Source organism: Aquila chrysaetos, chromosome 1 (genome assembly GCF_900496995.4).
Source record: "Aquila chrysaetos chrysaetos chromosome 1, bAquChr1.4, whole genome shotgun sequence".
NCBI classification, from domain to species: domain Eukaryota; kingdom Metazoa; phylum Chordata; class Aves; order Accipitriformes; family Accipitridae; genus Aquila; species Aquila chrysaetos.
Genome location: NC_044004.1, coordinates 50,167,945 through 50,184,524, shown reverse-complemented (window position 1 = coordinate 50,184,524; position 16,580 = coordinate 50,167,945). Strand labels below are relative to the sequence as shown.

The 16,580-nt window shown below is 40.5% G+C and overlaps 1 protein-coding gene across 7 annotated transcripts in view; it reads left to right on the top strand.

Moving 5' to 3' along the window:
• Nucleotides 1-15,911, top strand: part of FHIP1A (FHF complex subunit HOOK interacting protein 1A) — a 93,223-nt gene extending 77,312 nt beyond the window's left edge. For all 7 annotated transcript variants that reach the window (XM_030008716.1, XM_030008736.1, XM_030008679.1 and 4 more), the window contains 6 exons: nt 2,351-2,430; nt 3,870-4,057; nt 4,552-5,592; nt 9,195-9,373; nt 9,659-9,797; nt 13,907-15,911. In XM_030008716.1, the coding sequence (XP_029864576.1) occupies nt 2,351-2,430; nt 3,870-4,057; nt 4,552-5,592; nt 9,195-9,373; nt 9,659-9,797; nt 13,907-14,157 (1,878 nt within the window). In that variant the 3' untranslated portion in view covers nt 14,158-15,911. The remainder of the gene's footprint in view (nt 1-2,350; nt 2,431-3,869; nt 4,058-4,551; nt 5,593-9,194; nt 9,374-9,658; nt 9,798-13,906) is intronic.
• Nucleotides 15,912-16,580: the final 669 nt, after the last annotated feature.

Genomic DNA, 16,580 nt, shown 5'->3' with positions numbered 1-16,580 from the left:
TGTAAAAATACTATCTTCTTTGTCTCCTTGAGTGTATTTTAAATCTTTTCTTTTTACAAAATACAGAAATAGACTAGTTTTATTTATTCAGGTGATTCCTGATTTGCAATATGGTTGCAAAGACAAATAAGTAATGTGTCCTTATAAACTGAAATTTCTTAAATACAGGAAAATTTAAGGCAGTAGCAGGTTTTTGAACTTTCACAGTATGAAGAAAAGTTAGACTGGGATCTCAGTAAATTTCACAGAGGAAATGAGATTTCCTGCTTTTCCCCCATGTCACCCAGCTAAAACACACCTTTCATGCAAGGATCTGACTTCTTCCAAAACCTTGTTGTGAAGCTCTTCAACTCTGCCCCCACATTCCTATTAAGAACTCCAGTTCTGGTTATTTGTTCCTCTCTTGCCCTTTTGCTTTCTGCATCTATTTCTGTAGACATGAGGTCTTGGACTAACTGTTGGTTCCTAGTACAAGCAGTGGACAGTGGTGGCAGGGCAACAAGTTTGAGCTCTGCTTTGCCTCACAGCAGGCCAGTTCATGAGCATTCCCCGTTTCTCATCTCTCTGCTTATTCCCTTTCTTTTGTTCTTCTGTGAGTGTTAGTTCAATGACCAAACTAGGGAAGGCAGTCAAAGAAACTTACTTTTCAGAGGCTATCAAGTGAGGTTCACTTAAACATTGCTGTTTAACTGTTTCACAGAGGTACCTGCCAAGTAAGGGAAAATACATGTATGTATATGTATTTTTTTAAGAAATCTATGCATTCATCTGGGCTTGGTCACCATGCACAGCCGTTCATATTGTAGGGGAGCTGAGTCACTCATCTGAAGGAGAGAACTGGAAGGGGTGAAACAATCTTTAAGTTTATATTATTGCAAAAGCATGGGCTGGAGAGAGGAACATAACAATGTGCTGTTGCAGAGCTAGAATAGAGCATTTTAACAGTGGGAGCAAGGGGAGTGACTGCAGAGAAGAGGAGAAAATTCCACAGGGTGGAAGAGAACCCATGCCCAGGCAGGATGCTGGATTTCATCCTGAATGAATTACAAAGGATGTTCAGTGACTGAAAAAATGAGGTAGAGAAATATCTGTAGCTGTTTCCTTATTTTGTCCTAATCTGTTTCTTTTGTTAGCTACTGAAAAGTGCAATTAATTTCATATATTCATTTTTTGAGTTTACGTAATTAATATAGGGAGAGGCAAGATTTAAACACCAACTTGAAACTTTAGGAAAAGGTCAACTTAGGCTATATAATTCTCACAAGAGTCAGCCTGGTCCTGGAGTCTAAGCCAGCTGTGAGATACTGTTTCCATGAGAGAGCAGCACAGGAGAATGTGCCCAAGGAAAAATTCATTAAGAGGCAGGGAGATAATGGTGCTGCTGTCTGTGAAAACTAGTGAAAGCTTGCAGCTCATGCTTCTACCGTTTTGGATACAACTGCAGTCTAGCAAGTGTCTGGCAGGTAGAAATGTACTGCACGATAGCTTTGAAAGTGTTGTATGTCTAATTAGTGACCAAAAAAGCCTGTAGAAGGCCATGTTTCTAGTCTGTCCTAAAGCTATTGCGAAAGCGGGGTGCCAATGACAGAATGGGTATGATTTTTGTCTCTGCTGAGTGTGACTACTGAAATACCTAAATATGGGTATATTTGATCAGACCTTTGTTAAAGAGGCAAGCATGCAATTCCAATGAGGAATCCTACTTTTCTTTCCTGTCTTCTGGCCTCACAGAAAGGATCTTCATGCCTTGCCATAGTTCCCAGATGTTCAAGTGACCTGTAATGGTGGGGCTATGAACACTCCATATGGAGTAAATTCTGACAAAAATGACTTGTTTAGTCCTGGTCTATGTCAGTACATTAAGCTATATTTAGAGAAGCATTCAGGTTCTTAATGTGCAGAACACTAATCATTCCTTAATACTTAAAGCAACAGAAACTTGAGGCAGTTTATAACTTTTCTTTCAGAAAAGACCTTTAGTTTGTTCAAATTCTATGTCAGAAGTAAAAACTAACATGCTATCTTGGAAGTTACAGGTTTCAGTTCATGCTGAGTTAAATTAAATTAATAAATTTTAATAATATTAAGGACTGGTAAATTACTGCCTTTTTAATAACTTATTTGAAGGAAAATTCTGGATTGTATTTTGTTAAAATGTAACATGTTATGTGTATAGCTCTAGAAAATGTCAAAAAAAAAATCCCATGGGGTGCTGACAAAATGAAATATCACTAACAGTGTCATATAAAGCATGATGATCTGGCAGAGCCATTTTGTAATGTAGCATGCAGGGAAGATTGGAAAGGTACAATTTCCAGATCAAAAACTGACAACATTTATCATTTTCCAGCTCTGTGTGGTCTCCTTGGCATTGTTCAGAACACTCATTGGCTTGCATTGTGAAGATGTGATGTTACAGCTAGTTTTAAGGTAAAGCCCAAACTCCTTTTTCCACTCTTCATCCTAATTCTGGGACGTACAGTCTCTGCCTATAGATGCAGAGCTGGATGAGAGTTCGCCAAGAGAGCAGAAATCCAAGCAACTACAGAGATAAGAATATTTACGATCCTGACAAAAGTCTACCAGACCTGAAGAAGTGTGATTTACGTCCTGTGATCTTCAGGAGCAAGAGATTTTTCTTGTGATTTATTTCTATAAAAGTGAGAGAAGAGAAGCTAAGAATATATTTATCGCCTCCAAACTGCTTATTCCCTGCTTCTAAATGTATAATTCTTCTCTCCTGCATGTTTTCTCTAGTGTATTGTACACTGTGATACAGAGCTATATACTCGTTTGCAGCTTCCACCTTCTTTCTTGTTGTTTTCCACCTCTTTGATTCCTCTCTCACTGACAATGCTTCAGGTTCCTGAACTGCTGTAGGTAGATTGTTACGTAGTGTTGATTATTTTTGCTTTGCTTCAGAATACTCATAATTTTGGAGTGTGTATTAGGTGAGAATTGATTATTTATTTGAAAATATTGGTGTAACTGAATTAATTGGGCTTTTAGCACTGTAGATTGTATGAACATTTCAGATACTGTCTGTCCCTCCATCCACAGGCATTAAGGTGAAATCCCCTATAGGTCTGGCTGTGGTGCCTGTGAATGCTGTTAGGACCTCTGTGAATTCAAGTATTGTCACTGCTCTAACAGCAGTAGAGTGCTGTATTTAATCTTCTTTTTGTTTATTTAGGGAATCTTTTAGAATTTGTTTGCATTTTAAATGGTGCAACATCAGTCCAGTTAACACTGAGGCTTTTAATAAAGTGCTTTTAAAAAGTTGAACAAAAGTGCTCTGAAGAAGTTCAATACAAGAATGTGCTTCCTCTATTCTTTCTACTCCCCGTAGCTTATTCCCTCTGCATGAGAGCTCAGTCTTGATCTACTGCAGTAAAACACCTTGATGACCCTTCCCTCCTTTTTGCTGGCTGCTTGCCTGGCAAACGTAAACTGTCTCTCTCTGCATTTCCCAGGAAAACAAATAAATTAAGGATTCTGAGACAGGACTCATTCATAGTGGGACCAAACCACACTGCTGGCCTTTGACATCTGCCCATCCCACACTTCCTCCATCCCTTCTGACAGCAAGTTTGCTCTGACCTGCAAAGGATTGTTCACTTCCCTGTTCTGATGCAACTGATCTCCTCTCTCTACTCATTTTGACAGTTCCTCATCAAACTGTAGCTTCACAATATAAAGAGTCAGGGTTTCATGCTCTTGAGAGGTTTAGAATATGGATCACTGTCAAGATTATTATTACTGTTTCTTTTAATTTGGAGAGGGCAGGAAGGTGGGAAGGGAATTTTGTATGTTGTTGCTTTCTCTAACATGAAAGGGTGATGAAGTAATGCTAGACACTGCTGTTTCAGGTATCTGATCCCATGTAACCACATGATGTTGAGCCAGCGGTGGGCTGTGAAAGAGAGAGACTGTTATTCTGTATCTGCTGCAAAACTGCTGGCCCTAACACCAGTCTGCTGCTCCACTGGGATCACCTTGACACTTGAAAGCCAAGGAAAAGATTATATTCTATGGACAAAAGCAGCACAAACTAAAGGTAATTGGTGCTCAGGGGAAGACCAGATCATGAACTGAGTTTGATTTGGTAGCAGGTCATGGGAGGAGGTGGGGAAGGATGGGAGGGGAAGGAAATGTGGTGGCCAACAATAAACCGGGGAAGCCTGGACTGGAAAGCTTATTTAATTCCTTCCATGTGTCCAGGTCTATTGAAACCTTATTTTAACAGCTATCTAACTTGAATATGCATTTATGAAAATACACAGATACATGACAGCAGCTCTGGCTGCTTCAGAGTGGTTGCTGTTGTTTTGAGTGTGGGCTGGTCTCTCAGAAATCTTTAGTTACAGCTCCGTCTTGGCAGTAGGAACCAGTCATGTATGTTTATGAGCAAATCTCTTCATCTTTATGGTTTGATATTCCTGCCTTATTGGATGGTTGGGGCTAAAGACTCTATGCCATTTCTTAGTAGATGCCGTGCTAGAGAACTTGTGGTATATTACTCATGGTATGAGTAATCTTCTTTACTTGCAGATTCTGGTAGACGCTCTTCTGAATCTATTTGCATTGTGGAATATGGGAGAGCTGTGGACATCAGCTACTTGCAGTATCTGGGGGAAGCTCAAGAAGCCATCCTCCAGTGCCTGAAAGACTGTAAGGTTTGGTCTGCCTTGTATGATGGAGTAAACCCTGATCCGGACACCTTTATCCAAACGCTTGCTGAGGAGAACAGTACAGATGTGGAATACCCCATGTTTCGGCTCCAGCAAAGGGCACCTAGCACGTGTAGCTCCTCTCAAGTAACTCCATTCGGTGAGAAGATGCAGTTGGAGCTAGAATGGGATGATAGCTATGACACGGGGATTTCTCCTGGATCTGATGTGAGCTCACCACAACCATATGATGATCTGGGAAGCACAGAGATGCAGCCACCTGCAGACCCACCAAAACACATTCAAGAAATGAAAAAAAATGCCATCATGCTAATCAAAGGATCTTACATAGAGGAATCAGACTTTCAGGATGATGTTATTGTTTACAGGTTATGTGCCCAGAAGGATACTCAAGATGATGACAACTCTAAGGAGAAAACTTTAAATGCAGCCAGAGAATATGAGGTCCAAAGCCAGACTGTAGTCAATGGGCCTCTTGCAAAGAGCCAGCTGGAAATGGACTTGGATGAGCACAGTAAGAGAAATTCAAGCTTGACTCAAGGTGTAATGAAAGAACAAATAAACCAGAAAATGATTGAGATTGATCCACAGCCAGACTTAGAGTTGAAGCTTTCTCCTCAGGAGACAGATCGTAACTTAAGTGTAAGACTGCTGAGCACAGATGGTGAGGATTTCATTGCACAGTATGACAAAATTATTAAGGAACTGGATCCAAACAGTGCAAGCTTGGAGGAGCAGAAGTTGGATACTCCTGAGCCTGTCTCTCCTGCAGAAGAGGAGGACGACTTTGAGAATTTCTCAGCAGACACCCCTTCTGTGGAGAGCACATCATCTCCCTTTGGACCAAAGGAGGATGACTCTCCCAAGCACGCTGCGAGGAGCCAGAGTGCTCCATTTACAGGTGGAATGTCCTGTTAATTACATAATACAGTTAATAACAAATACAGCAAGTCATGGTGATTAAAGGTGGCCAAATGCGATCACACTGCGCGGCACACAGCATGAGCATAAAGAAAGTAACAGTCCTGGCACTAAAGAGGGTATAGCCCGAATAGCTGAGATCGGTCCAAGGAGAGTGAGAGATCCAACATGAAAGGAGAGCAGAGCAATCAGTGTGGTGGCAGGAAATGGTGGTTGCTCGTGGGGGGTGTGGGGGAGGTGTGGGGATTGGCTGCTTTTTTTTGTAATTGTTTAAAATCTTGAGCAGGGGTTACGTTGTTTGTATGCGAGATCTCCATCATTCTAGAGAAAGCTTTTGCAATTGAAAGGGGATTGACGTAACTGTTCTAATATACACGACCCAGGTAAATAATTTGTTTTTCTGGTGGCTTTCATCTCTGATGCTATGGATGTGGTATCACGTTGCCATTTTTTTCCTCTCTGCTATTTCACATTTTAGCACGCGGTGGCAGCACCGGTGCCATGTCTGTACATGCCTGTCTCCATGCTCTGCCCTGCCATCCTGTTCCTCCAATGTCAGGTCTGCCCTCGTTGTTGGCATGCTTTTCTGTCTTGTGCCAGGCAGCAATTTAAGCTTGGTATCTGCAGACTGCCCAGCCATTCAGGAATGACAGTGCTACCGGAGGTTAGAGTGGGCTTTTGATCTGTATTTGTACAGCTCCTTGCACTGTGGGCTCCTGGTCTTTAATTAGGTCTCCTAGATACCATAGTAATGCAAACAATAAAAAATAATAATGTAACTAGGTTTCCTCATCCAAAACAAAACCTCTGTAAGATGGCTTCTCGTTCGTTTGAATGGAGGGGGAAAACATTTGTGTCCATTGAAATGCAGCCCTTTCTGGTCAGCTGTGGCCAGCATGCCTGGCACTGTTTCTTAATTGAAAAATTCAACCTGTTTTTCAATCAATTTGCTATATTTGCTGTGGTAGCAATTTCCTTGTACTGGAAGCTAATCACATTCAAACCTTGCTGTTTCCCATTATCTGCTGTCAAATGTAGCTCAAAAATATTGTCCTTGTCTCTTGTTCTTCATTTAGTCCCTCTCTCCATTTGTTCCTCCCCCACCCCCCAAAAAAACCCCCACAAACCACAAAACCCCCATAACTGAGCAAAGCAAAGGGAAAAAAACCCAACCAAACAAAAAACAACACAAAAAGCCTTGCTGTTTGCTCCCCATCCACATCCTGGTTTACTCTTAGGCTGTTTACCTTGCTTTAATGGAGATCTTAATGATTGCAAGGATGGAGGTGCTCATAACAATACCTCAGAAATGTTAAGGTTGCAGTGTCTTTCAAATATAATAATATATTTAATTTGAAATGCTATATTATGTTTGTAGATGTGTGTGATAAGGATTCTTGGTTGCTTTTGCTGTTTTGGGATGCTGTCATGGGATGGGGCTTCTCTCTGCAGAATCAAATAACCAAACAGAGGTTCTCACACCCAGTAAGTGTCAGCAGTGAAAAGATGCTCTCTTCAGGCCTATGGATCTATGAAGAAAATGTCCTATTGGTGTCTATGTGCAATTTAAAAGCATTAAACACTGTCATCCCTGTTTTCCCCTAAGCAAGAAAGAATGTGGTGTTCAGAAACAGGAATTTATATTCTGCGCCCCCCCCCCCCCCCCCCCCCAGTGCTTGATTTTGTGGCCACATAGAGATGCAGTCAGGAGAAGAATAATTTTTTGACTTCTCATCTGTTTACCCCGTTTCTTACAAGGCTTGCAAACTCTGCTCAGTTCCTCTGACTCTCATTCCAATAGTTTCTTTCTCACTCTGCCACTGAGAAATTTTTAAATGTATCTTGGTAACCTCTTGCAGTGGCATACAGCACTTGTTACAAGTATCTAGCTTCAGCTTTACCTACTCAGCTTTGAAGTCTGACCTAGAGGAGAGAACAGTGATATATCTCAACTCCTTCTTTTGCCATCCCTTTTGATACAGTAGAGCTCCCACTGCACCGTGGTCATCAGGAGCTCTGTGAAAATGTCTCCATGAACGTGAGAGGGGAAGCAGTAGGTTATGTTGGGACAGGAGGAACTGTATCTCAACAAAAGGTTTTGGGGCTGCTCCATTGGGTACACAGGCAGGGGGGATTCCTGCAGGATGTGATACCAACCTTCACTCTGATGGCTGACATGGTGGTTGAAAGGTAGCAGCCACGTAAAGCCTTGTCAACACTGGCCCTCCTACCTTTCCTCTTGTGAGTGGAGCTGTGCCGGCATTAGCCTTGATAGATGAGTCTCGAGGGAGTGCTTGCTTTATACTCACGGTTGCTATAAAACATTATAGACTTCAACCTTTACTGAAGCTCTGTTCGGTGAAGTGGCAACGTAGGCACTTCTGATTTGATCCTTACTGTTGCGCTGGCCCAGGATTGCTTTAGTCTCTGCCGTAGTTTACAGAAGGCTTATTAAATGGCGCTAAACTGTGCCCAGGTAGCTCAAACGGCAGCCTTTTGCTAGCTGAGGGGAGCTGGAATGGGGTCGGGTTATGGCTACCTGCTTGACCCTAGAAATGCCTGTGGCATGCATCTTGTGCTGGGGAGTAGGGTGGGATATTCACAGTTAGCAGTGCTGTAACTGTGTCAACCAGGGATTCTTCTGTGTGGTTTCCCTAGCTTTGACGAAGCCAGAATAGTGTAGTGGGACTGGGTGTGGGACAAGGGACCTTTCTAAGACTTTACTTGTGATTAGGTCAGTTGTATCAGCTGCCTCAAGCATCTCACCGGCTTTGTCATCTGATGATATGTAGTATTTGGTTAAAGTAATGCTCAGCCTTGCAAAGGTTTCTTAAGCTTGAGCACTAAGGGTTTATGTACTTTCGTGGTAAATGCTTCTGTATTTCAGTGGTTATCCTGCAGCATGAATACACAAACTCAAGCTATTATTTATTGGTGACATTTATGTGATAAAGCCTACGTCTACCAATAATTTTGCTTATAAATCTATTTTAATGTCTTCCCTGCTTTGTGTGACTGTTTGCAGTACTGCAAATGCCTTTTTTTGTGATGTTGAACTATCACAGATCTTGATTTTTATGTTTAGACTAGCATTTTTGTATTTTCCTTAGAACACCAGAGTTTTTTGATAAGAAAGCTAGCTGTAAATTACTTTGCCCAGTCCTTATGAAGAAATAAGGCACAAGAAGAGTAAAAACGGCAGTTTCTCTTTACATTGAAACTAGTGGTACTGTTCTGATTAACTTCAAGAGGAATAGAACAGTAGACCATAACGTACTAGGCTAAATCCTTATTGGTATGTGTAAAGTAGAATAAGTTACGCATGTTAAATATGCCATTAATGTAAACTGATTGGCTAGCAAGCAAAAGTGCTTCTAATCACAAAAGCCTTCAGCACCTCTATTAAGTCTATTTTGTCTGTTAAGATATAGTTTAGTTTTTCTCCCTGTGGTTGTAATTAGCGTGTGGGAGGTCTAATTTGGTTGGTTATGATGATCAAAGTTCCTTTTAAATGCCTGTTTCCTGGATCTTAGGATTTTTCTTTGGTGAAAACAAAAACATTGGTTCCTTCTTTTCTTACAGGACCGTTCATCAGCGTAGTGTTGTCCAAGCTGGAGAACATGCTGGAGAATTCCTTGCATGTAAATTTGCTGCTTATTGGGATTATTACTCAGCTGGCAAGTTATCCACAGCCTCTTCTTCGCTCCTTTCTGCTCAACACCAACATGGTGTTTCAGCCTAGTGTGCGGTCACTTTATCAGGTATTTGACCACAAGTGTTAGTTCTGCCTATTGGAACAGTATTTTTGGTGTCTCGTTAAACCTTATGTTAGCATTTTTCAGTTCCACCTGTTGCTTTCCCACCTAAGAGCCTCTCATCTCGTTTTGATGTTTTAATTACATTTGTGCAAAGAACTGGAAATTCTGTGTGACCATAACTTTTGTTGTAACTGTGTTTTAATGCAGCTAGAGAAAGCCTGAGTATTCAGTCTGTGGCTGCACTGGGAGCAAAGGAGGAAGAAGTAATTGTTACTGTTGTTTTGGCAGGTGCTGGCATCTGTGAAAAATAAAATTGAACATTTTGCTTCCGTTGAAAAAGACTTCCCAGCTCTTCTCCTGGAGGCCCAGCAATACTTGCTTTTTCGTGTGGACATGTCTGATGCTGCGGAAGAATTGCTAACCAAAGGTAAACATTAACCACACTTAGAGGAGTGCTGGGTGGAATGACTCACCGGTTACCTCTCTTTTTTCCTACAGACTGATTAAAAGTAGGTGTGGTATGTTGCGAATATCATTAACCAGATGTATCCTTCTGACTGTAAACTGAGGATGCTCAGTAGGCCACCGTATATGGATCTATTTGGATGTTCTTTGCTCATTAGAATCTTTCATCTGCTACAGAAAATGTCTGTTTAAAGGAGTAACAAAATCAGCTCTTGACTCGCTGTCACTTTGGCCGTAAACAAACTTGCTTTCAAGGCATGAGGTGAGATGGCATATGTGCATGATTTCATTTCATTTTTAGCCTGACCTTCAGCTAGTCATTGGTTCTTCTTTGATAAATGTTAGGACAGAAGTCCAGAATGAATTGGTTTCTGTAACAATTGAATAAGGATTCATACTATGGTTTGGACTAATATTGAGAGAGATAAATATTAGCCAGAAAACTTTGAATGTGCTTTTTTGAATGAAAAACAAAACAACAGCAGCAAAAAGGGGTGGGTGGGTGTAAAAGCCAGGACACTTTGAAAGCAGTGGGGACTTAAACAGGCATCATCCCAACAAGCCAGCTTTCTAGGAGACTTCCATAACATCTGCTGCTTCTCAAGCATAGTGCATGTTACACCTGTCTTGACAGTTACCAGTATTTACACTGCTGTGGGGGAAGCTAGTAAAAATAAGCAAAATGAAGAATCTTACGTTCTAACTAAGAACTTTCCAGATGCAGCCAGGCAACTGGTAGAGTTGGGGCTGTGCCCTGAAGATATGCCTGTTCTCAGCTTGCTGCTGAGCAGGCAATGTTGGGTGCAGGTTTCCCTTAAAAGCCAACTTCCCACATGATGGGAATGTGTCAAATGTGGTGAGAGCAGTGACCGCAGTGATTAAGAGCTGACTCAGCAACAGGGTTCAAGAGGCTGCATTTACGGGTGTGTGCTTACTCATCACTGGGAGTCATTAATAATCACTCCCTCTGCCTATACCTCTGTGAAGACATTGATACTTTTCTTGGATTTCCAGAGGTGTGGAAAGTGGGACTTTTTATGTGCCATTTTAATTGTGTTTTCATTTTTCAAGGCTCTAAATAATAATTTACCTAGTTTCTAGTCAGCATGGTATGTGCTTCTAAGGTCTGCAGTACATCTAGTCTGTAGAATTACGATCTTGCTAAGGCTGCTTCTTGAAGAATTAGTCTGTGGAAGGTGCCTGCTGTAAAGGAGCTGTGTATTGCAAATGTCAGTAGCGTTTTAGGCTCTACATTCTGGTCCCATAGATTAGAAAGCTTTACAATTAGATGGTATTGTAGCTAGCATGTGGGAGATGAGATTAGGAGGCAACATTTAGAGTCCTTTTTTGCAGGTGCTGGCAATAAGAACTTTTATATAATGCATTCCCAAGGACATTTATTTATACTTACTATTTTATGCCAGTTTTCTTCTGTGGGCTTCAGAATTTGCCAGGTTGACTCATGCTGGTTATTATTTAGGAATTTGAAACAAGGCTGCTTAGTCACCCTGTTGGTACATTTTCTTCTGTGTTGTGGCAACTCCTGCAAAGAAGGCACCTCTTGACAAATAGATGGAGAGTAAATAAATGTCTGGATAACTGCAGACTTGGCTCCCAACAAGACTGGTGATGCAAGTAATCAAACTGTAATTCCTGTGGCAAGTTGGCTCAGTAGTCCATCAACCCACAGTAGTTCATTATATTGATTAAGAAGTGCGAGGTAAGAACTGCTACACTAATGGTAAATGAAAAAAATAATAATTAGGAACTCCTGTAGGATTTCTTTGCATTAGCTTGAATGCCACCTTTGAGTGTCATGCAAATAAGCTCTTCTCTGAGGGTTTTTTCCCCAAATGGAAGTGGTGAATAACCCCAAATTTTTTTCTACAGGTCTGAGCATAAGTAGCCTCCTACAGCATTCACATCTGAAAAACAGAAGCCAGACTTAGTGGGGACCACAAATGTAAAACCAGAGCATTTCCTTTCTCTTAACAGTGATGGTCTCTGAAAGTGTTTGAGCAGAAATGGATGATTTGTTATTTTCTGGTTGCAGTAGTATGTGGTTTCCTTACACAGTAGCTCGGGTTCTGGTTAGATTTGTAGGGCTGTCATGATGTAGATCCCATATGAAATGCTGCCCTTCTTTCAGTGTGTTGGTAACAATATCTCTGGAGTAATCATTTTCTCAATTGTATGATTCAGTTTGCATCCTGACCTTAGAAAGAAGTGGACAATCTTGGTCAAAGAAAAAAATCATATCTCTGGTCCCTAGACCAGCTTTCTGTGCTTTTCTCTTTTCTGTGTGTGGTGGGGGGTTTTTTTTGGTTTGGTTTTTTTTTGTTGTTGTTGTTGGTTGGTTGTTTTGTGGGGGATGTGTGTGTGTGTGTGTTCAATAGGCAGTTAAATCTGAATCAAAATCATTTTTAGGGAAATGTATCAATTTCGATGCTTTTTGAAGGGAAGAGTTAAAAAAAGAGCTTTGACAGTATACTAGCATTCTGGTTATTTTGGCTAAACTATTTAAAAACATAAAATATTAATTATGAAACATTTTGACATTAGAAAATCTAAAAAAAAAAAAAAAAAATAAATCTTCAAGGGAAGCTCAAAACTTTATTAAGTTGTTTTTCTTCCCACAGTCAGAATTTTCCACAGAACTGAAATTCCTCTATTCTGTCTCTGGTAGATAGAAATTTGTAGAATAACAATATGAATGATTAATAAGTCTGCAGTTGGAAAGGTTTTTGAAACTCAAGAAAAGTACAAGTCTGTTAGATGATTAAGATGAAAATTTCTTTCGAGTATTTGGAAGTGTACAGTAATTCCACAGTGCCTTAGGAGAACTACAGGAAAGGAACAAAAGTGCAGAGCTGTTGAACAGAGGGATTTCTCTGCTGCATTGGGTGAGGCATTCATCTACGGGTCCTCATGTTAGCTGCTTGGAGAGGTTTCAGAAAAATGGTGGTGTAACCTGAGACTAAGTTGTTTTAACATAAACTGCACGCACTTTAAGGGAAACCTCTTCTTAAGCCAAATGCTACATTGCTGCATTATCTGCAGTATGTGAGTTAATATGAGAGTCCTTTATTTCTTTTTAATGATTTGCTTACACAGCTCGTGAGAACATCCACTTGTAAGTTAGACAGGGTTTTATCTGTCTCTGCTTCTGGCCTCAATGACATCTTGTGGCAGTGAGTTCTGCAGGTTAATTTTTCTTTGTAAAGTATCTATTTCCATCAGTGTTAAATTTTGTCACCTTTTTAGTTTCACTAAATTAATTATCATCTAATTAAAGTGCAGTTCTGCTTCAGGTTGAAACAAGGAGCAATTGATTGAAATTTAAGTGCCGCTGTCACTGTAATTCCATGCGTTCTGATGCTTGAGCCCTGATCCTCTGAACTCTGGCAGCAGAGATCATATAGCAGAGCACACGGTGGTTTTCGTTTGCTCTTTTTTTAATGTTTAGTTGCTTTACAGGGGGTCAAAAGCAAGTGTAGTTAGTGGGACCTACAGCTGTAGAAAAACCAAATTTTCAAGCGTTTTTTCCCTTAGTTTCTAGCCTGCATCAAACTCCCATGGCGGTGTGATAGCTCAGTCTCAAACCCATTTTCGCGATGATTCATGGGGAGAGGATAGAGAAAGAGAGAGAGAAGTCCAAATGGTATTTTGATGTGGGGGAGGGCTAGAGCACAGTATCATTTAAATTGAGACAACCATGCTGGGTCTAGATGGGTAGATATTATCTGCTATTTCATAAGGTAAATCCATATTACTCTTCCCCTTGACTCTTCTTCTGCCCACATACTTCTCTCATCAGAGCTGGAACTGAATAATATATAACCTGGGGAAAGATAGCTAATAAAAAATGCAACAGAATCAGGCCACGAAGAACTTTAAAATGTTGGATTAGCGGAGTATCAGCCTGCACGGTCTGGGCACTGCAAACTACGGCTCTGAACACAATCCTTGTAAACTGGGTTTGAACACTGTACAAATACTGTGTGTACTTAATATACTGAGTCTTTTTCTTTCTTTTTCTTTTTCTTTCCTCTCCTCTCTTCCTGGCTTTAGGTAATGTCCAGCACAGCAGCAATGTGGGGAAAGGAAGGAACCTCTCTGAAGCTTACCCGGCTGTACTCCAGCCTTTCCTGGGGCAGAAAGGAAAGAAAGGCCTGGCTCATCCCAGCCTTCCTGCGCACGTGAGGAATGCCGTACTCGCAGCTGCCCTTTTCCCAGAGTTCCTGAAGGAGCTGGCAGCTCTTGCCCAGGAACATTCCATTTTATGTTACAAAATACTGGGGGATTTTGAGGATTATTATTAGTGGTTTTTTTTTTTTTTAAACATGTTTTTAAAAAGCTTTTGGAGTTTAAACAGATTTTTAATGCAAAGCTGCTTACAAAAGAAGGTTGTACTTCAATATTTCCTGAAAATACTTGATTTGGAGGGGGAACAAGGAGACAAAATGTTATTCCATGTTACCTTATATTAGGCCTTATAATTTCCCTCTGTGCTACATAAATTATATGAGACATTCCTGATACTGCTCTTACTGCAATTTCCTACTTCATCTCCTCCTCTTTACACAGCCACCCTTCTTCAGTGTCACTGATTCCTGTTGAATTTCTGCAATAGACACTTGTAGGTTGGCTAAGAGAGGCAAACGTTTTAGCTTTTTCTGTTCCAGAAATACTCTTCTGGATAACTTGGTAGAAGACAGTTTGGAAAAAACATTGCCCCATGGGGACAGTTCAGGGTATAAAAAATATACACAAAACCTGCACAAAACCCCTTTATGTGAAGGGTTGTGCTTCTTTGTGGTTTTGTCCTCTTTCCCCCTTCCCTTCCTTTTCCCTGAAACAGGGTTCTTACCAATCCACATCTGAAGCCCTCTTTTTTAACTAGTGGCTCAGGTTTTTTGAATACAAGTGGTCTTATATGTATTAAATACATGACTAGTTGAAAGCAGGTGCTGGACCCTACACATACCATATTGCCTTATGTTGCAGACAGATCTGCAGCTATCAGCTGTTGGTCTTTGAAGTCAAATGAACTGTGTAAGTGGATGTGGATTGCAGACTGCCTGGAATTTTCCTTGCAGTTTCTCAGCATTCTTTGATAACTACTGCATTGCTACCTAAACTCTCAAGCATGCCTTATTTAGTAAGATTTGCACAAAGTACAAAACAAAATGTTACTATGCAAGCTATAATTAGTATGTAGGTTTTTTTATGCTTATTTTAATAAGCTAAAGAAAGGTATTCAGTATCTTTCAGTAGTATTAAAAGGACAGCAGGCTGTTTTTGTCTCTCTCTCTCTTTTTTTTTTTTTTTTTTTTTTTTTTTATGAAAAAGGTTGGCTTGCTCCTGAAAGCTGTTCTGTTTTATTGTTAATTTTTTGGTTAAGGGAAAGTTAAATACTGTTTGTTTACTTTTAATTTAGGTGTTGACTTTTCCTAATATTGCACTTTTGGGATGGTGAGGGGAGGACCAGACTATTCACCAGCTGTAGAAAAGGAAGGAGTAACAGGGAAAGCTGTCTGCTGGTGACTAACTGCTTGAGAAAATTCTCTTCTGTGAGTAATGGGCTTCATTAGAAGAATCCAAACATGATGAATTGGTGCATCACCACTGCATTTTGTCTTATCTTAGTAGCATAATTGTGCTTCCAGTGTGCTGCAGTTGGCTACATAAAGAGGGGCTTAGTTCAAGAAAGCCTTAAACCCCTTTGTCCAGGAAAGAAACTAACAGTGACTCCAGGAAGTCTGAAGAAATAGAAATCAGAAATAACACTTGCATACATTAGTTCTGCTCATTGTAATTCCATAATGTGGGATGCTCATTAATCGCATCCTGATTTTGAAACACACTTTCTCAGAGATTGCAAGGCAAAAGAACACTTTAAAAACAAAGAACAAAGACACTCCAGAAGAGTCTAATTAATTACAGGTCAAATTCCTGTGGAATTTGCAGTGCAATTTAAGCTCCTAAATCCTTTAGATGCTTCTGAAAAGTTGTACCTTTAATCTACAAGCTGTGAGACACATTCATTGTGTCAGACTGCTGTAGGCTGTTCCAAGGAAAAAAAAAAATCCCAAAGGGTACCTCTAACAAAATCACCTCAAGAAATTCTCTGGGTCTGTCTTCACTTGTTTGCTGTACAGTCTTCACTTACACAATGGGTGGGGGTCATGTAGCTTCCTAGCTGACTCTGGTTTGCTTTCACTTCTAACTTGTTTATTTTTTTAGGCACCATTGCATCACCATCCTGTAAATCACCTACCGATCTCCACATGGCCCTGTTTCACCTCACAAGCTTCCTTGGAAGCTGAAGCCAAGGCTGTGGGTTTTTTCTTAAATCTTAGTTATCCAGGTTTAAGAGAGCTCTTTCTTTTTCTTTCCCCCCCTGCATTGTTGTTGTAAATGGGCAATGAGTAAATTAAGATTTTTTTTTTTTTTTTTTTTTTTTAAACTTGTTCTAGGACATAATGGTTTCATTCCCCACTCCTACGTTCCAGTTCCCACTATTAGCAGTAGTGCTGTCTTTCGTGCTGTACTTGCAGGCCTGGCCTGAAGAGGTTCAGTAGTGTTGTGTGTGCTAAGTGTTTTAGCATTGTGGATGCAGGGTCAGTGCTTGCTCCTCTCCTCACCTCTTTTGCTAGGAACTTTATGTGAGCAAAAGAAAAAGTACCAAATGAGTGTGATCAGCTAACTTTTAGTGGTTCAGAAGCAAGTGCTAAATAGCAGA